The sequence below is a fragment of the Budorcas taxicolor genome, chromosome 1 (assembly GCF_023091745.1).
Source record: "Budorcas taxicolor isolate Tak-1 chromosome 1, Takin1.1, whole genome shotgun sequence".
NCBI classification, from domain to species: domain Eukaryota; kingdom Metazoa; phylum Chordata; class Mammalia; order Artiodactyla; family Bovidae; genus Budorcas; species Budorcas taxicolor.
The window spans coordinates 43056031-43077274 of NC_068910.1; the positions used below are offsets into that span (position 1 = coordinate 43056031).

General features: G+C 47.5%; 1 protein-coding gene across 1 annotated transcript in view; it reads right to left on the bottom strand.

Annotated features, from left to right (window-relative positions):
- The window catches only part of SRGAP3 (SLIT-ROBO Rho GTPase activating protein 3), a 248508-nt gene that overhangs the window by 28134 nt on the left and 199130 nt on the right, over positions 1 to 21244 (bottom strand). The window contains exons 11-14 of the mRNA XM_052635588.1: positions 15714 to 15741; positions 6527 to 6557; positions 5331 to 5391; positions 3562 to 3639 (exon numbers count right to left, since the gene is read on the bottom strand). Coding sequence (XP_052491548.1) covers positions 3562 to 3639; positions 5331 to 5391; positions 6527 to 6557; positions 15714 to 15741 — 198 coding nt within the window. The remainder of the gene's footprint in view (positions 1 to 3561; positions 3640 to 5330; positions 5392 to 6526; positions 6558 to 15713; positions 15742 to 21244) is intronic.

Sequence of the window (21244 nt, forward strand, 5' to 3'; positions counted from 1 at the left end):
CAGTGAACCACAGCTCTCTCCTCGGAACAACCACTGACTCCTACCTTTCCATGATGTCTTTCCTTTATTTTCCCAGAAGATTACAGGAAAAATCTCAGACCTCAGTGAGTTTAAGATGTATTGACGGCAAAATATAACAATAAAAATCATGTGTGTGTGTGTGTGTGTTCAGTTGTTTAGTCATGTCTGACTCTTTATGACCCCATGGACTGTAGCCCGCCAAGCTCCTGTGTCCATGGAATTTCCCAGGCAAGAATACTGAGATGGGTTGCCATTTCCTTCCCCAGGGGGATCTTTCGAACCCAGGGATTGAACCTATGTTTCCTGCATTCTACATTGGCAGGTGGATTCTTTACCACTGAGCCACCTGGGAAGCCTCAATAAAAACCATAATCCCAACTAAAACTGTGGTTGACTCACGTCAAAAGAAAAAGAATGTGAGTTTAGGAATAATAAGCCAAGAGTGGATTTCCAACATGTAATTATTCAGAAACTTAAGGAAAAGAGATCTGTGTTCCTTTCAACAGGAATGTAGGTATGTAGGCAAGAACTTCACCGAGAGAGAAAGAAAGGGGCCAAGGAGGAAAAGACCCCTATCTGTTTGAACAAATGACAAAGGACAGGCACCCTGCAGGGATTAGAGGGTTTAAGATTTTAAAAATAAAAGGAAGAAAGGAAAAACACACAATGCTCTGGCTTAGAGAGAAAGTTCCATCACACACTAGAGCACATGGGCCCTGAGGAGTGGGCTTGGGGCACCTGGTTACGGGGGAGCTGCAGGGAACACAGCATCCAGGCATGGAGAGGGAAGCCAGTTTCAGGAGAAGGGGGAGGAGAGAAGCTGCTCTTGAGGATCAGCCAGGTCAGGAACCCAAACCCAGGGTGGTGAATGTCAAGAAACAGAAAGTAATTTATGTGAAATCTAGGCACCAGGTGCCTAGAGAATCCAGAAGGGTGTTCTCTAAAAGAGACATCCCAGGGACTTATTTTAGAATAAGCCATGCTTTCAGGTAGGCTCAGATGGAGCAGAAGGACGAGGCTGGCAAAAGAATGAGATTCATTCTGGAGTGAGGGTGAGAGGGAGAGGAACCTCACTGGACACACAAGGCAAAGAAAAAAGCAGTTTCTTCAGCTGAAGTTCAGGTCAGGTGATCTCTGCGGTCCAAGGCTTGTTAGGACCAGAGAATTCTAATGTGCGCATCACCCCTCCAAGGCACCCAAGCAAGTAACAGGAGGTACTGACCTTAGAAATCACATTCAGGAAGGAAAGAAAGCAGGGCTGCTGGGATTGGGCGTGGCTGCCTGATACAACCGGGTACTTACTAATAAGACACTGGCAAGTAAGAAAATGCGAGGGGGTTGGGGGCAGTCAGCAGGCTGAGGCACCAGGCAGTGAGTTTACTCACGAGATAAAAGGAGTTCTGTATAGTAGGATGCTCCCAGGAACCAGAAAAGGGTCCAGAGGGTCCAGCTCTGCTCACTTACAACGAACACAGGGCAGCAGGGGTGCTAAGGAGTCAAAGCAAATAAAGAAACCAAACCCCGGCTGGGCTGGCCGGCGATGATGAGAGGAGCTCAGGGAAACGAGGAACTTCCAGTCCTATCTGGGAGGATACCTCTTGCTCTGTGGGCTCTGCACATGCTGTTCCCTTGGTCCGGAATGCCCTTTCCCCTCTTCCCCTGACTCTTACCCTTCAAGCCTCAGCTGAGGCATATCCTCCTCCAGGAAGCCTTCTGAGGCTTTGCTATTCCTCCCCCTTCACCCAAGCTGAGCTCGTGGCTCCCACCCACCTCTTACCCCATCCTTGCACTGATCATACTGTTTACCTTCCCAGCTAGCAGTGACTTGTCTCTTGTTCCTGTTGTATTTCCAGACCCCAGTCCATCACCGCGTGCACTGCAGGGCTCAATGGAGGCTTGTTGAGTGGATGAATAAATGCTTCAGTAGGAGCATGGAGCAGGGCAGTTCTGGAGCTCTCTGGTTCTAAGTGCCCCAGATCCTGGAGTGGAATCTAAAACCTAAGCTTCCTGGGACCCTAGGAGGTCACTGAGAGTCACATCCAGCCCAACCCTGCTCTCCACACCCGGTTCCAAGCCAGAGTGCCCAGGGATGCCAGGCTCTGTGCTAGGGGCAATGGGGGTTGACAGGCTGGTGTTTCCTCCACCCTGGAGCTAGGTCTCAGGATGGAAGCAGGAGGACAGGGCAAGGGTGAATCTGGCCTGGCAAAAAGGCAGGAGAATTCTAGGGCTGGAGCCTCGGGGAGAGGCCTGCTCAGAGCACAACCATCAGGGACAAAGTATACACCTTCCAAGGCTATTTGTAGGATTATATGGAAGAATGGGTAAGAAAGTGCTTTGTAATTGGGGAAGTGGTGTACTGTGAGGAAATGGGTTTGGGATTGGGGTCCTCACACCAAACTTGGTATCTAACCGCTCAGAGAGAAAGGCAGCAGATCAGAGTTGAGGAGTCAGCTATGGAGATGTGATGCCTCCAAATGCTGTGAGACTACAGCAGAGGTTTGCTCAGGACGCCCCAACACTGGCTTTTCTCTCCTCCCCAGGATGGACTTTGTTCAGTCACCAGGGAACATGATTTAGAAGCGGCTTCCCAGGTGGCACTAGAGATAAAGTACCCTCCTGCCAATGCAGGAGACATAAGAGGCATGGATCCGATCCCTGTATTGGGAAGATCTCCTGAAGGAGGGCACAGCAACCCACTCCAGTATTCCTGGAGAATCCCACGGACAGAGGAGCCTGGCGGGCTACAGTCCATAGGGTTACAAAGAGACAGACACCACTGAAGCAACTTAACATTCATGCACGATGTTTGAAACTATTTCTTTGAACAGAAATGCCCAGACTCTAAGTTTCACTATAGCAGCAAGATATGCACTAGTATCAAAATGGCAGAGCTTTTCCTGACCCTATTAAGTCCTTACTTTGCACAGGCCCTGCCACTGGCCATCTGTCCGCATCAGGGATCCTGAGGCCAAGGGAGGCTGAACCAAGTAAGCCACTTTCTGGTGGACATTTGATTTCTGATAAGCTTTTATATCAAAGTGGGAACTAGGTAACCTCCCCAAGGGGAAGGGAGAGTCTATGATCTCTTCCTCCCAATGCATAGCTTTGCCAAGAACACTACAAAAAAAGTGAGAATTAAGATGTTCTAAGCCACTCCATATTATATATATTCTTCCAACTTTTCTAAAACACAGACGACTTTACAGATTCGCATAATAATTCCAAACCCCCCTTTCCCCAGCGACCACTGCAGAGTTCACCAGAGAAAGTCACCCATGTGTAATTGTAATTGAAAGTCACCCTGGTAATTGTTCAACAGTGGGGAAAAAAGAAAAATTAAAAGGTTTTAGTGTTGCCCAGTTTCTGTGGTGTAAACTCCCGCCTTGGGTGATTTCAAGCTACCAAGGTAAAGTCCCTGAAGGTGAAGCTGGAAAGGGATGTTGACAAAAGCTGCCCCAACAACACTGGCTCCAATAAATGAGTTCATACCCACCCTGGCTTCCTCTGGACACAAGCTGGAGATGATCACTTCGTACTTACCTCTCTCAAAGGAATTTTTGATGTCATTGACTTCAACCTGAGATCCTGGCACTCTGAAGATGCCTTGCTGCTGGAGTCCTAAAAGAAATAAATAAAAAGAAGAAGAGGAAGTGCCTTGAGCTCATCAGATCACTGAGAACATGGATGACCCTCCCCACTGCTTGTCTCTCTCTCCCATCATCCTTTGTAAGAGCCATTCGCAATGGCCATCTCCCAATAGAAGCCCAAAAGGAGCCTTTACAATGAACTTTTAAGCTGGTCCAAATTCTCAGTCACATTCTGCTTTATATGTCTATGGCCTCTTGTTCAGGCTTGAAGGAAAAAAGAAATTTATATCAACACTGAACCAGTGCATAACTTCCACTTTAACTCCCAGGTTAGCTCAAATAACTGGGTAGTGAAACGTTGCCTACCAAGCTCATCAGTTGCACTGTTCCAGGTAGCTTGACCTGAGTTAACAAATGCCACTGGGGTTTAACAGTCACAGAGATTTTGAACAAGAATGATTAAGACCATTTCTTCAGCCATCCCCTCGCCCATTACAGACTTTATCTTTCTTCAAGAAAATCTAGAGTCTAGACTGCATGCTAACTTGGGATCGAGGAGTTTGGGGAAGGTTCACTTATTAAAGAGACAACCTCATTTTTCATGTGTTTCTACGAGGCCATAAAGAAGAGCCGACCTTGCTATCTGACACAGCAGTAACAACAAAACAGTGACCTACAGGATCGAAGATTAGAGGACCTCGCTCATCCGAAAAGGAAATTAAGACGGGGATCCTTTCCCTGAGATTCAGTTTTCTATAGCAAACAACTCTCCACATTATAATTTACGGAAGTGTTTACCCTTAAAGGCAGGCTTTAAAGTTTGGTCTGTATACACAGTATGTGCTCAACAAACGTCGTTCATTTCTTTTGTACACCAATGCTGAATTTCTACCACCTGGGTCTCTTACCGCATCCTCCTGGCTCAGTCCTGTCCAGGCACGCGGGCCTTCCTCCCTGTATTAGGCCAGGACACTCGCCATTCTCTCCACCTGGACTGCCAAGCTTGGCTTCTACTCAGATACCACCTCCTCGGAGACGGGTCTCCTCACAAGCTTAGCCAAGTCAGCCCTGTCCTCCTCTAGCCATTCTCTGTCCCCTTAGTTAGTTCTTAGGCATTATCACTAGCTGAAATTAGACTATGTATCTCTCTGCTCATTCATTTCCTTGCCCTTCTAATTGGTCATGTAAGCCACCGAGGGCTGGCAGCCTACTTGTCTTGTTCGTGGCTGTGCTGCCATTGTCAGAAACAGTGCCTGCTCTGCACTCTGGAAATATATTTTTGGAGGAATGAATAAATAAATAGATGGAGGCACACATTAAGTGCTGGGAACACCATGTAGCATATCCCAGACACTCTTATTTCCTTCACGCAGCTTGCCACAGTCTAGCAGTATTAGCCGACTGGATGGCCAACCTCAGTCAGTGCTCAAAGTGCAGAGCTCTGGGCTTGGGTGGGAGTGAGGAAGGAACTAATATGGTTCTCCCGTGAACCCCCCTGCTCCACAGTGTTCCGAGTCCCCAGGTCTTCTCACCACCACCTTCAGTCCCCCGAACACAGAAGGCTTCATAGACAGCAGTCAGAATAGCAGCTGTTCTACGGAGCATAAAGAGAGCAGCAGCGTGACATCTACCAAGATGAAAATCTGAGTCTCATCTCTTATGAGAACAGCCAGGCACCTGTCCTTGAAAGAGCTGAAGACACGGCCCTGAGATTAAGCTTACCATATAAATTGATGTATCGGATACAGCTCTCGACGACCAGTGGTATAGCTTGTCCTGAATCCTTAAGAAAAAAAGTCGTGAGTTGTATTGGACTTGGCAACCACCACAGGAGAGAAGACACTGCAAACACAGATTATGAACTCAAGCCAGAATATTAGTACCATCGGATTAGTAAGAAAACAAGCAAGGAACCACTAATTCTAAAGTCTCCACAAACAGTCAAAATAGGAAGTTTTCTGTTATTGCAGAAAAGGCATAGCTATGATAATTTTAAAGAAATGCTCTGTCTCCTTACTCAGGTGGGAAGGAATCAGGGCTCGGGAGGCCTCACAGGCGCATGGCGGAAGGGGAGGGAGCCCTCCGCATGGAGGGAGCTAGAGTCTGCTCTCCAAGACTTCTCTGCCTCCCACTCCCCTCAGTCCCAACTCAACTCCATTCTCCCAGCATTCAGGGAAGGAGCAAGGACTCTGCCTAGGACTGTAGGACCTGCTGCTGGCATGAAGAAGGGCTGGCAGGAGAAGCAAGGCCGGCCCCAGGGGTCCTTCTGAGCTCTGAGAAGGGAAGACCAGCTCTATTCATGATGTGACAACCTAAACATCCAGACAGATAACTTGGTTTAACAGTACACATGTTACAAGGAAAACTTCTAGAAAAAATTATTGTCAGCCACTGACCACTGAGTGGCCACCTTAGTCAGAAAGGTTGTCTAAGATGCAGCTCTAAACACATGTATCTGGGGTGTCAATGTCAGGTTCAATGACATTTCCCTAGGCTGGCCCAAGGCCACAGAGAGCTGGGCAAGGGATCATTTTCCTTTGGATTCCATCATTGGTTGACCCTTCTGCTATTTTAGACAACTTACAGAGCATACAATCTTAAAAAAAAAAAAACTATTTTTTAAAATGGGCCAAATTAAATACTAGCCTCCTCAGAAGGTGAGGAAGCAGAAGGCACATGTACTGGTATGCTCACGTAAAAGGGACAGGGGAAAAAAACATGAAATTGGATGGTTTTGTGGCTTTTCCACACCCCACCTGGGAATTCTTAACTAGAACACCTTAACTCTTAACTAGAGTCACAGAGAGGATAATAAAGTGGACTCATTGGCAACAGGCAATGTGACCTGTGCTACAAGTCAGGACTAAAGACAGTTTCCATCCAGTTGAATGGGGCTAACGGACCTTTCCAGTAAATACCTGGTTCCTGGTTCGAGCATTTCTTCTTCCTCTGATAACAAAAAATAAACAGGCAGCAGAGCAGGAGAAAAAGAAGAGATTATGCAGGAGTAAGATCAGTTAGAGTAAGCAGATCCTTCAGAGTCCGGGAACGCCGAAATGCAATGGCAGCCAGTGAAGGGCCAGGGAGATGGCAGGCAGCCTACGAGGCTCAGGAGCTAGGGACCTGCCCGCCAGCCTTCCAGGGTGGCTGCTTTGGACACCAGAGGGCAAAGAGGCCTCTTTCAGTCCTTGTCAAAGTGCAGGAACAGTGAGCACTAAACCCTTTCCTAACCTCAAGTCTACCTTCTTCTCAACACAGGGGCTGTTTATTCACCAGCAATGAGAACCCACCTAAGACCCCTTAAGGTGAGCCCAGCTGCCCACAGAAAGGAGGGACACATCCTCTCGGGTATCTGCTGGGACTGTCCCTGCAGTCAGCTCAGGGAACCTCGATCTTAGCTCCTAGTTAACCAACACTGTATTTCGCAGGGGCCCTCTGGATAGGACCCAAGGGCAAGCTGCCCGGTTCCAACTTCACATGGCGGACCATGCTTTCCCACCAAACAGCTGAGGCAGCAGGTCACAGGTACGCGCTCAACTTTGATCTCCTTCTGCCCGAGGACCCTCACCCTGGCACTGCAAAGCCCTCAGGGAACCCAGAACTGACAAAACCTGGAGTGAGGGGAGGGCCATATGGTCAGAACACCTTGGTGATCTTGCAGGCAGAACCAAAGCCTTTGTTTTCACTCAAACTGCCCATTTGTAGGGGAGAACTACCTTCCTCTTTCTTCCTGTACAGGCAGCAGGTCAGGCTCTGGGGTGCGTACTGTGTCTCATTCAGCTCCTGGTGGAGGCCACCTCCCTGACTGAGAATCAGGAGGATGTGAGCCTCCTCCCTGGTGTCACCCATCCAGCCCCTGGCATCTCAGCTGCTAGGGTCTTCCTACGTTAGCTAAGCCCACCTGAACCTAGGACAGCAGTGACAGATGGTCAGATGGGGACCATGGGCACCCTCCGGAAAGCCCAGGCAGCACTCGCAGCTGACGCTCCCCTGGTGCTTCCTCTGCACCAGGCAGAGCTACTTATCTGATCCTCGTCACACACTCACGTGTGTGCGTGTTCAATTGCTTCAGTTGTGTTCGACTCCGTGTGACCCTCTATGGACTGTAGCCCACCAGGCTCCTCTGTCCGTGGAATTCTCCAGGAAGAATAACTGGAGTGGGTAGCCATTCCCTTTTCCAGGGGATCTTCCTGACCCAGGGATTGAACCGGGGTCTCCTGACCCAGGGATTGAATTTCAGGCAGATTCTTTACTGTCTGAGCCACCAGGGAAGTCCCCTTGTCCCTCTAAACCCTCATAACCATGGCATTTCCATGATGTTATTTTACTGACAAGCCTTTCAGAAGTTTGGCATTTCAGAGACAGGGATTCTTAGTTCATGCTGAATCTTCTTTCAGATAGCATGAGAATCATAAGAGGAAATCTAATTCCGTTCATAAAGGTTGGAGGACTGAGTGCATCACACTGCCTTTTCATTTTCTGAGAGTTAACCATCCTTGAGATACTCTGTCCCCAGACTGAGCTCAGAGAGGACGCACAGAAGAGCTGGTTGAACTGCACTGATAATATGTGGTACAAGCGCATGTGACTACAAAGAAATGCAATCGCTTAACAAACAAACTTTGTTTCAGTCAAACTATCCCCTGAGGAAGCTGTGCTCTTATTCCAGGGATGTGCTACTGCCCAGCTCTCTACAGTGTCCCTCTCTCGGGGCTCTTTTCAGAGCCAGTCTCCTGGCGCCCAATGCAGCCTATACCTCTTGCCATTCTGTGGCTCCGGTGGCTGCAAAGCTGGACTCTGAATGACACTTCTCATTCCAAAAGACCGTGCATTTAAAGACAAGGTTTTGGCACCGCTGACAAAGACGCTTGGTGCAGGCTTGCAGGAGACTGACCAGGTGCAGCAAAGCCTATAGATGCAGAAGGACTGACTTCCTCCAAGGGGCAAACACCCCCCGTGGGTGTTGTGATTGTCAGGGGAATAAAGTCAGATGACTTGATTGTCACACATTTTATGTAGGAGTTCTCCATTCAGAAATTGTTTCACTAAACAAAACACCTTTGCTTTCAAATGCAATCAGGTGAGAGAGCCTTCCAGGCGTCCTGACAGATCGCCTGTTTTCAAAACACTAAGCGTATTCCAAAACATGTCCGTGTCTCTGAGGTTCCGCTCATTCTCTTCCTTCTCCCAGCAGCTCCTCCATCCATCCTCCCCTCTGCCGACACCTCCTTCAGTGCTGCCTCTGCTCCAGTGCTCACGGCTCTTCTTGGTCTAGAGTGCTCACAGAACTTATTTCTGTACCGATCAGTCACCAAGCTCTCATCTTGAATCATTTTCCACGTTCAGCTTCTGTGTCAAAAACCTACTGCATGACACGATAAGGTCCTCGAGGGCAGAGAGTAGCAAATGGGCCTCAGTCTCCCCTCAGCTCTGGAGTGCGATTTTTTGAGAAGGAAGTCTTGTAGGAGCGAGGACGGAGGATGAAGGAAGGGGTCTTGACACAAGCCTCTCTTCCCATGACCTTCTGGGTGGCAAACTGCTCACTTGGGGTCACCTCCCAACAGTGCCCCTTTCCTGCTGCACCCAGCAGCAGCACCCTGCCTTTTGGGGTCCTCCAGGCCTCCCTCCTTTGAGGCATCTGAGAGCAGCCGCTGCTGTTTCCCACCCCTTGGGCACCCCCAACTGGGGCCCTCCTGTGCCCCTTTCCCTTTCCCAGAACTCAGTTCACAGGCAGAGACAGCCCTGGTACCCAGGCTGATCCCGCCCACACCCCCTCCCACACCTGAGGCCGGCCCTCCCTGCCCAGTAAGTCCTGTGAACGTCCTGTCTGGGGATGGAGGAGAGAGAGCTGGAGCAGAGGCAGCCTCCAACACTCCAAACGTGTCTCAGGCAGGGCCTGGGAGCCTTCAGGGCCTTTTCTCCCGACTGACAGGAGTCTTATTTTCTGCAGTGAGTGTCTTTGTTAGAGGGTGGCGGGCTTCCAGTAACTGGTAGAGACCTTCCTCTTGCTCCTCTAAGTAACGTTCAGAGTGCATCTGCCCTTCCCTGAGGATATTTCCCACCTGCTACCCTTTCCAGCTCCATCACTGTCTTAACTTGCCTTAAGCTGTTCTATCTGGGACAGCTTGATCCTGCACCGTTTGCAGCTGAGAAGCAAGAACAGAGAAACTCACTGAAGTGAAAACCTTCCTTTTCAGTTTAAGGTGTAAAGGGTTAACCCGGAATTCTAAAGGAGCTACTTCATCTCTTTTCCCTTCTCCCAAACTGCCTCACAAGAAGCAAAACAAGGTGGAAGGGTTGTCTCTCACACAAATTGTATGTGTTTCCTTTGTTGGTCTATTCTCAACTTTTAGGAAAAAAAACTTGTATAAAAATACACTGTTATACAAAGCAGGGTTTTCCTTTGTGTTGCTTCCAACCAGTCTGCTCCTGGGAGATGTGTGTGTGACGGGAGGTGAGGGGGTTTCTCTAACTGTCCCTCAGCCTGGTCAGGACTGCAGTTCCTCAAGCAGGGGAGCAGGGCTGACAGCCCTTCCCACCCCCAACTCAGCCAGGGCTGAGAAGCAAGGGGAGGTGCTCTTAGAAGCCACTGGAGAGAGACAAAAGTGCCTCTGAAGCTACAAGCAGGCCACCAGGAGGACCAGCCAGCTACACGGCCTGGCCAAGGGCCCGGAGGGAAAGTTTCGGTTGGTCAGATGCCAGTCTGTCAGAAGGCTGGGGCAGGGCTGCTGGCCGGGGTAGGAGGTGGAGGGAGGCTGCCATCACATTGGGCACATTCGCGGACTCTGTGGCTCCCCAGCAAGTACCTTAATGAACGTTTCCATACAGCCGTTAAATAGTTTATGGCTACACACTGAGAGAGGCCTAGGTCTCCTCATTTTCTGTGGTTTAGGGGGAAGACAAGGGGGCCTAGGGGAAAACGGAACAAAAGAAATCAAGAGAGCAACCAAGGTAAACATACAATGGGGGAAGACGCTACTGTAACCCACGACTGAAGGAGAACACAAAATGCAAATGGAAGGCCTGAACCCCCAGTGCACTGGTGCCCAATGCTCCATCTGAAGGCCTCTGGAGGTTCAAGGGTGTCTTAACTGATCCACAATGTGAGGCAGGACCAAGACTCATGTAACACAAATGCATTCTACATTATGGGGGGGTATAGCACGTGTCCGGGAAACCACTGAAACTCCACTCAGAGGCTGCCATCCTGCAAAGCTAACCAGATGGAGCGGAGTCAGGAGTGAGATGTAACCTGTAGCTGAAGAAAGCAAGAGACTTTCAAAGATGATTGGAAGGGTTAATTTTCATTGTTTTGGCTTAAACACATCACCGAGTCTCAGCTCCCGATGTACCGGGGCACTGATCTTCCTAATGCTGCTAAGCATTTCAAATGCACTTGACTAATCTTTATTCCATTGATCTAAGAGCTGGGCAGTTATTATTCTCATTTTAGAGATGAAGAAACTGATGCCAGGAGGGAGGCTGCAGCTTCTTCGGGGGCCCTCACAGACCCAGGGTGAGGACTATCTCCTGTCCTTTAGTCAAGTACACTTTCAGTTAGTGTTTTCAAATCCACTGTCATACTTAACATCAGCTTAACCCTGCATGTGTGGCCCCATTTTACAGAGGCCTAAGCTGAGCTCTAGAGTGGGGAAGTGGCAGCGCTAGACCCCAAACTCAGCTTCTTTGGCTCTAAGCCCAAGATTTTTCCCATTGGGTCAGTCATGGAGCCTCAGGGCACTTTCCCATATCCAGCTCAAACTCATCCATTCCATTAACCCTTGCCAGCAAAGAACTGGCGAGGGGGCGGGGGGGAGGGGGTGTCGGGTTGAAAGTGTCTTGCTTGACTTTAGGATCTCCATTCCCTGTGCTCGCTCCATCTCGGACACAGGGAGGGGCGATCACACCACAGTTCTCCAGCAACAGTGAAACAGCCACAAACACTGAACCGGTCTCCAGAGTTGCTCACATGCATATGCCTGTGTTGGCTTATTTGCTCACCTTTCACCACCCAAGTTGGCCTGACTCAATGATGCCAGCGTTCTAGGTCAAAGGACTTTCAAAGGTTAGGAGGAAGACCCCTAACCAAGAGACACAGTTCACTTTCAACTGGCTGAGCTCACAATTTGGGAGGTACCGAGGGGGGACCCAGCCTGACACAGATAATCTCCATGTGTGATGAACAGAGACATGGGCCCCCCACATCCTAATTGATTTCTGTGAATGGGCAAGAAATCATACGTGCTGCGGAGCCCATCAAGGGATGAGACTCATGCTGCCTTGCTCACTGGCCTTGTTTGCCTGTCTGCTTCAGCAGCCCCACCATCAAGGGAACTCAGATCAGCTTGCTCTTGGTGTCTGAATACTGAGCAAATACTGCTAGCTCCAGGACATGCATGGGCAAAGACACAGTAGAATCCAAATCTCATGCCACCCAAACATTGGAACCAAAAATAACAGCACAGACCAAAACTTCAAAAAGAAACAACAGGCAAGGTTATTTTGAGCCCATCTTGGATCTATGTCAATTTGGTTAGCTAAGTCCATGTCATTTCTTTTTCACAAGTTACTTATTTTTTTGAGGATAAGGGCACGTGAGAGTGAGTATTTCTTATGCTAGATCTGCTTGTGAATTTATATATGCCAAAGAGAGTGCCAGAAATGTAACAGGGGGCCATAGGTTTTACGTTTAATAACTGGAGGGTAGCAGCTGAGCCACCGTGTTTCCATGGTGATTTGGGTTTCTGTTTTTGAACGTTGTCTGATCATTTCATTATCTCACACTGCACGACATCCTCACAACAACCCTGAGAAGTAGGCAAGAACTATTAAACCTACTTTAAACATACGGCAAATGAGCCACTGAGAGATTAAGAAACTTGCCCAAGGTCACAGGAATAGAATTCAGCTCTTCCTATTCCAGGTTCTGGTGTGAGTATGGACATGGGGAAATGGGTTTTACCACAGAACACCCAGCAGTAGCATTAAATTATCTATTAAACGCTCATGGTCAACAAGAGTAGAGACTCAATGCAGGTGTTGGACACCAATACCAGAAAAAGTCTAGGGTGCCTTTAAAATTTATTTCATAAAGTTAAGTCCTAAGGATTTTTTTTTTCCTGTGAGTTATAAAATTTCTCCTGCCCAATCCAGAAAGCAAAGGACTGTTAGAATCACATCAGGATTTCTTCCTTTAGTGTGGTGCTCTGGGCACGGAGCAGAATCTCTGACAAGGAAACGTAGCTATCCCAACTTCGCATGACATCAAATTGATACCGACTTACTGAAGTGCTGGGTGGGGCACAAAGTGGGGAGCAGAGGGGCAGCTCAGCCAAGGAAAGTGGGGCAGCCTAAGCCTTCCATCTCTTCTGCTGCTCAGTTGCAGAGCAAAAAGGAAAGAAAGAGAGAGGCAGGGAAAACAGGAACAGAGAAAGCCACGGAGAGGAAGAAAGAGAAACCAGAGACCAATGTCCCCTTTCTGCCTTTCAACCAAGATGAAAATTAGCACACATTAGCAACACAGAACTTGGCCTCAAAATTATTCTGTGACCAAAAGGATGGGGATTTTCCTAGACAACCTCACAGACGTGGGAGTCAAAATTCAAAATGGCAGCAATATTATAGTTGGATGGTGGTCAGGCTCTTGGAGGCTGCTCATGGGTGTGCATGGGGTTGCATTTGTGTGGACAAGAAAGTTTAAATGATTTCACTACTGATTCAGACGTGGACCAAGTTCTAGGTTAGGGAAGCCAGTCAATGGTTTGAAAAACCATAATCAAATGTTATGTTCGCATTTGGCTTAGCCATTTACCATACAACTTTCAAGTGCATTATTGCCTCTGGTCAGCCTAATTTTTTTTATTGTTTAGTCACTAAATAGTTCCTGACTTTTTGATACCCCGTGGACTATAGTGCATCAGGCTTCCTTGTCTTTCACTGTCTTCTGGAGTTTGCTCAAATTCATGTTCATTAAGGTGGTGATGCTAATTACAGGGTTATTATAAATTGGGGCTATTCTAAGATAACATTCTAAAGTGTGAGAAAAAAATACAATGTGTTGCAGCCCATGTGAAAACTGGTCTATCTTTACAAGGCCAGTGGCAGCTTGTTGAGAAGATCTGCTCAACCAATCATCCAAAATGACACTGACCTTTGACAAGTAACTATGGGAGACAGAGAGGGCCACAGTATAGAAATAGCTCACCCAGGGCATTTAAGATCAATTTCAAAAATACTTCCAAGTTAGCAATGCACTCTATAATACATTAAAAATGATTTTTAGAAGTAAGAGGAAGCTTTTAGTTTACTAAGAGAGTTGCCTTTGACCTTGGCCAAGGGCCAAAGTGCAGATATCTGGATTTACAGTTTAGTACAGTGCAGTGCAGTATATCTAAGTGGGAGGTCTGTAATCCTAGCTTGGATTTCCCAGGCCCTAGGTCCATGAGGGTGTGGAAGAAAACATCTCAGGGGACTTTATTTTTTAAAAAAGCAAAACCCCTCAACTTTTCTCTAAGGAACACCCTGGGACCTCGCCAAGGGTTTGATGACAGATCTCTCCTACAATCTGCTGGAACCACTATTCCCGCATGAGTTCTAGGAATTAGGAAGAAGTGAGGGATGGCTCAATTCATCCCCCATCTGTTGCACTATTTGCAGACTTTGGTGTAAAATGTAGCTTCTGTTGTTTGGGGACTATGACAACACTCTCTCACCACAAATAAATTTAAAAAAAAATTTTTTTTAAGGGACAACACTCTCCTGCCATTAATAAATAATTTTTTTTAAAAAGGCAATACTTGCCATAAATAAATTTAATTAATTCATTCATTTTTTTAAAAGGAATTTGTTTCTAAAAGATTCTTAGGAAGTAAGCCTGCACATCTGCTGGCCCACATGCTGGGAAGGCCTCCCCTGGCATCACGAATCATCCCAGTGTTCCCAGACTGCCAGGTCCGAGAGGAACAGCTGCACAGACTAAGCTTCTGGAGAGTCCCTAGTCTCCTCCACCCTGGGCTCAGTAAACTGAAAACCCCAGAGCTTTCCAAGCCTCTTCCCAGCCAACTCCCTTCCAGATGAGGAGGGAGTTGAGGGTTCATCCTTCTTGTTGCCAAATAGGACAGCTTTCCAGGATTCTGAGCCACTGGGAAGAACTTGTGGGGAAAGGATGTCACTGGGTCACTGGGCCCAGGATGAGGCAAAAATCAGACCTCAGTGATCACATGATGGAAAAGTGCAGGCCTTGAGGCCACCGGCTAAACTCATGTTGGACGGTGGGACAGACATTGTTGGGGACGGGAAAATGGATGGGCTCTAAGGTACCAGGGCAGCGATGGGGCTTCTTAGGGACCTAAATTCTCTGCAGGTAAAGGAAAGGTTCAGTCCTGAAGCCAGACCCTCAACTATCCGCTGCTGAGTGAAAGTGTTCACTGGCTCTGGTCTGCTCGGGGGAAAGCGCAGAGGGTAATGGTGAGCGAGCTGGAGAGAAAGCGAAGCTGTCCACTGTTACTTCCCGAGCAAGGGGCTCCGTCACCAGTCCATCCCAGTGCAGTGAAGTCGGAAGCCAGTGCGGCGGCGGCGGGCGCTGTGCGCGCTAGTGTGAATATGCGCATGCGTGTGCCCGGCGGTGCCTGTGCGGGATTCCAGCCAAACCCAGAGCTTTGGCTACTGCGTCCCGCCTGGCACCGCACCTCCCCACCAACCCTCCTCGGCAGTTTGCTCAGCAGCCATAGAACGGATGGGGAGACAGGTGGACAGCAACCTGATCGCCTCCGGCTTCTGGTTGCCCTCAACCACTCTGCAATATATATTACGGTCCCTTCCTCCCACCTGATGGATAGCGCCGCCGAGGGACCACACCCACCTCCAGAGCAGCTCTGAAAGGCTCCCTTCCTGTCATAGTCTAAAGCTGGAATGAGCGGAGCAGCCAAAGGCCTTTGCCTCCCCTCTCAGCACAGTCACGCCCCGTGGGGTGAGGCGCTGCTCCCTAAGACTGTGCTGCTCCTGCTCCAGCACCGTGCCCGCTCCCTCGCCCTTCCTGCGCCTCCAGCCTCCTCCCACTTCCCACCTCAGGCGGCAGGTGCAGGAAACAGGATCCCCGGCTCTTACCTGGTTGTACCGCATTCCGCTCTCTCGCCTGGAAAGAAAAGTGTACATTAATGTTTAATTGGTTTTGTTTTTGTTTTTGCTTGCTTTTTTATTTTACTTTTGACCGTGCACATTCGTCTTTTTCTAAAAACATGAAACAACTCACACTTGAACTTAATTATTTATGAAATGAGAAATCTAATTATGCCTAAGGTGTGGTCTGCTGGGAAGAACTGAGTCTTATTAAATCCTCCGTGCCTCCTATTTGTAGGACCATGCTCACATATATTTTATTTCTTATTGTTCACATAACTAGGCTTTTGAGGTTCATCCATAGCATGACTGAGTAATTCTTTCTTTTGTGTGGTGCTATAATAGAGAACCTCTAAGTCAGCGCTGTCCCATGGAAATAAAATGTAAGCCACAATTTCTAGTAGCCACATTACAAAACTTAAAAAGAAATATATATATAGTGAAGTCGCTCAGTCGTGTCTGGCTCTTTGCAACCCCATGGACTGTAGCCTACCAGGCTCCTCTGTCCATGGGATTTTGCAGGCAATAGTCCTGGAGTGGATTGCCATTTCCTAAATAGGTGAGATTAATTTTAATGATATATTTTATTTGACTTATGTCAAAATGTTATTTCAATATGTGTCAATATAAAAAATTAATAAGATGTTATAGGTATATGCAGGCATGCGTGCTAAGTCGCCTCAGTTGTGTCCGACTTGTGCTATCCTAGGGACTGTAGCCCACCAGGCTCCTCTGTCCATGGGGATTCTCCAGGCAAGAATACTGGAGTGTGTTGCCATGCCCTCCTCCAGGGGATCGTCCCCACCCAGGGATCGAACCCGAGTCTCTTATGTCTCCTGCATTGGCAGGCGGGTTACCACTAGCGGCACCTGCGAAGCCCATTTCAGTTATATATACACATATAAACATATGTGTATAGTACTAACTCTTTGAAATCTGATGCTCATTTTGCATATTTCAATTCAGGCTAGCCATGATTCAAGTGTTCAATAGTCACTTATGACTTGCGGCCACCATACTGGACCACATTGCTCTAGATTCTAGAATTGCATTCAGTATTCACATGAAGAGACTTTCTAGAAGAAAGAACTGAGTATTTATGCTTCTCTATGGAAAACAATGCTGAATGGAGCTGGGGAGGAAAATGAGGGGAGGAAGACAGTGAGAGAAGTCTGAAAATAAAACTTGGAGCAAGTCAGCACACAATTCCTTAATTCCTGACCAAAGCCACAAGCAGTTACAAGAGTTACTGCAGGTGGTTGAACTGAAGCCAAAGCAGGAAAGGAGAAAAGTGAGGTAAAACAAGAAAATTTGCTCTACGTAATTTGACTGTGTGTCTGGGGTCTGAGGCAAATTCCTGCCAGACACCAATTTGAATTACATTTTCACGTAGACCTAAGACCCCCAGTGAGAGCTAATGGCAACTCATCTAGGAAAGGGTCAGCCAGTGGCCTGGGTTGATGATACAACATGTCATTTCCCTTCAGGATGTAGTTAACTGTGCAACTCTGACTGACAGAGGGGCCCTAGGAAGAGGCTCCGGCTCCACCTCTTCTTGGACTGGCCCACTCCTCTGTGTACTCACTGTGGTCCAGGCACAGTGCTCTTCTCTTCGTTCTACCTCACCTCATCCCTTCCTGCCTTCCCATAGGCTGTTCCCTCCACCCCATCACTCTTTCCCCAGGTTTTCATGTGGCAGACACATTCCCACCCCTCAGAAGTCTCAGCTTAAATGTCCCCTCCCCTTAGAGACCTCTCTGATCACCTACATTAAAGCAGGTGCCCATGCTCCTCAACCCTATACACAACTATTCTCTATATCAGCCCAAATTTTCCACTCAAGGACACTTACCATAGTTATAATTCTTTACTTAATGGTTTGTTTCCTGTTTGAGGTCTCTCTTCCCCCAGGAGGGCAGGAACCTTGTCTGTCTTATATATACTGTACCCCCAGTCCTAGCCAAGCTTTTGATGTGCTTTTGATGGACGGATGGACAGATGAATGGACAAATAGGGGCCAGGAGGGAAGAAAGGGATAGGTAGGAGTCAAAGGGTCTGGGTCCCATAAGTAGAATGTCAGAACACACTCAATACAGACTTTGCTCTGGCAACAAATGGAATCGATTCTCCTTCAGCTTTGACTCACATTCCAGCTCTCAAGAACCACTCTACTAACATCTTTTGAAATATGGTGTTTCAACTTCTAACAGAAATAAAAAATGCTATGCCCTTTACTATCTGAGACCTCCTGGGATTGTGAAAATATTCTTTATTGTTGGTGGCTCAATCATTTTCCAGAAGGTCAGACTGTCTGGTCCTGGTGGACATTTTGCTCCGTAATGGACATTAAATCTTGGCCTGAAAAGGTTATGTCTCATTCCTTTTTATAGACAACGCACCATCTACCCTTGAGCAGCTAGAGTAAATTGAAAAACCACAGTATCTTAGGTGTAAACCCTGGAACTTACTGATTACCCAGAGCAATATAAAAGGTCAGAAATCTAAGGCTCAGAGGTGGTAAACTAAGAATTCTCTGGCCAATAAAATGACGTAGCAACAGCCAAAGGCACATAAGGGTGTGCGCTCTTGTTTCAAGGATGTCGCAGTGACATTTGTAACAAGGAAGGCCAAATTGCAGGGCACCTAGAAGCATTTTGACTTGTATGCCGGGGTCAATTATGTTCAAAAATTCGCCTCTAAGTGAGGGTGACCCAAAAGACCTAGACTTTCCTCCAGCTTGTGGTTTCTCTGAGGCATGCTGTCAAAAGAGTACTCGAGAGAAACTGAGGCACTAGACATGCCATTTCATTTCATTTTTTGAAAAAAACCTTGTATCTTTTCTAGCCAAAATATTTCACTAGGCCCCATATTTCTTACCTGTTTTCAAACAACCAGATTATTCCTCCCAATACAAGACAGCTCTCAGATGACAGAAAAAGGCCACTGATGCAGGTGTCACTCTACCCTAGCCCCGCTCTCACAAGAACTTTCTACTGAACGGAAGAGTTAACACGTCCAGGTAGAGAGGACTCATCTGATGACTCTCAGAGGAGTAAATTAGAAGGTTCTGAGCTTTATCAAACTAAATCAGTGCAAATTCTTCCCTGTCCCTCAATGCCCTGCTGCTGCTGCTGCTGCTAAGTCGCTTCAGTGTGTCCAACTCTGTGCAACCCCATAGACGGCAGCCCACCAGGCTCCGCCGCCCCTAAGATTCTCCAGGCAAGAACACTGGAGTGGGTTGCCATTTCCTTCTCCAATGCATGAAAGTGAGAAGTGAAAGTGAAGTCGCTCAGTCGTATCTGACTCTTAGCGACCCCATGGACTGCAGCCCACCAGGTTCCTCCGTCCATGGGATTTTCCAGGCAAGAGTACTGGAGTGGGGTGCCATTGCCTTCTCCACCTCAATGCCCTAGGAATCCACATATATCCTTACCGTGCAGGGGAAATACAAAAAAGACCAAAGATTTGGTCTCAGCTTCAGTTTTTTCAGTAATTCAGTAATTCATTAACTTCAGTTAATAATAATTTATCAGTATATATTAATTGTGACAAATATACCACATTCATGTTAAATGAAGATGTTAATAATAGGGGAAGGTGGATGTAGAATATATGGAAACTGTACTGTCTTTGCAACTTTACTATACATATAAAACTACTCTAAAATAAAAAGTTTATCAAAATAAGAAAAAACTTCCCCAGAACTGACCAGTCTAACAAGACCTGTTCCAGATATCAAAAGCACCACAGTGGACTTTACTCACTGCTGGCTTATGAGAAAACAGGACTACGGAAATTTTTCTAGATGGCTCTTTTTTAGCTGCCATTGTACTTCTCTAGTTGCATTTCCTGTTTTTTGTTACTCTTCAGCTCAAAACTCAGGAGAAGGACTCATATATCATATCTCAGAGCAGGACGCAGCTGAAGTCTAAACACACTTGGAAGACCAAATGGGTCAGGAGTCATACCAACCAAAACTAATTATTATTATTATTTCATTAAGGCCACTCAGGCAGGGGCAGGAATAAAAGCTTGCATCTGGTAGCACTCACAGGGAAGCTCAAGAGAAACACTTTCTCATCTGGGATCTTATTTTTTAAAAGAACATCTTGTTTTCTAAATCCAGGGTGTCTGATTTCGAAAACATAAGTAGTCAGCAACTCACGTGGACCTGCCTTCTGTTAAATGGCTCATGAGAAACACCCCTCAGCGCCCAATCCCATGACCAGAAAAACCGATCCTACAAGCTGTGAAAGCTGCTCCATCACACACTCATCCAAGCTGCTCTCTAGGCCTTTCTGTCTCGTCCCGTTCCCTCCATTCTCACTGTTTTGGTTCCCTCTGTGTTATCCACAGTCCCCCATGGCCCCATTCTCCTGGTCCAATGCTGAAATGTCAGGATGCGCAGAATATAAGGGTTGCCAGGGGTGGGGGCGGGGGCAGGGAAAGAAGAAAAAGCTCATTGCAACTCACTCTTCCCCCCTCTTCCCCTCAATCAATGAGTTCTGTCAAATATAAACACCCATGTCTAACCTCCACCCAAATCAAGAAACAGAATGTTTCTATCATCCCCAAAAGATGCCCAGCTGTCACCAGCTACAGCAGACAAATCTAGTCTGTGGTGACAGAAATCAGGTCAGTGTGGTTTCAAGTGGAGATGGGGGGCAGGGGTGAAGGTGGACTGCAAAGAGGCACAAGAGAACTTTTGGGTTGTCGCTTTGGGGCTGGAGCTTTTGAGTGCTGGTTATACCTGGGTGTGTGTGTCTGTCAAAACTGATGTCTACACATAAAATGGGTGCATCTTATGGGATTTCCATTATATGTCAATAAAGTTGATTGAAAAAAATTCCACTGGTATTAGTTTCAAAGTCTTGGCTATTCCTTCAAGCCCTAGTTATTCATCTTCCTAGAAGCCTTTCCTGGTCTCTTGGGCCCACGGTGAAACCTCCCTCCTGGGACTCACAGTCCTCAGAGCCTGAATTGTTCACCTGGCAATTTATTCAGTATTTCTGTGTGACAATGTTATCACTATTTAATTTTTTAATGAATTCATGAGTTGTCTCCCAGCTAGACTGCAAATGACTTGGGGCTGGAAACGGTTTCATTTCTCACCGGTTCCTCTAAGGCATGGGGCTCACACATGCCAAGCACCTGAAGAGCCTGGCAGCTCCCTGGATAGCTGCTGAGTGAACAGGACTTGTGTGGCTCAGACACAGCTACTAGAATGTGCACACACAGGGAGAAGAGAGCAAGCCAGTGAAGGGTGAGGGTGTACCGTGGATGGCAAACCCCAGCAGCAGTGCCCACCAGCCCATAGCCCAGCACAGCTCTTGTCCTGTCACACTCATTCCCCAGAATCCTGGGACATCTCTAAACTGCTTCAAGCTGTCATCTCAGGATCTAATGGCACTGACACCTTGGGAAGTCCCTTCATGTCTCTGATATTGGCCCCATATTTCCCAGACCCCATGCCAGTCGAGCACATCCTTCAGCCAACAGCCCTCTCCAAACAGAACACA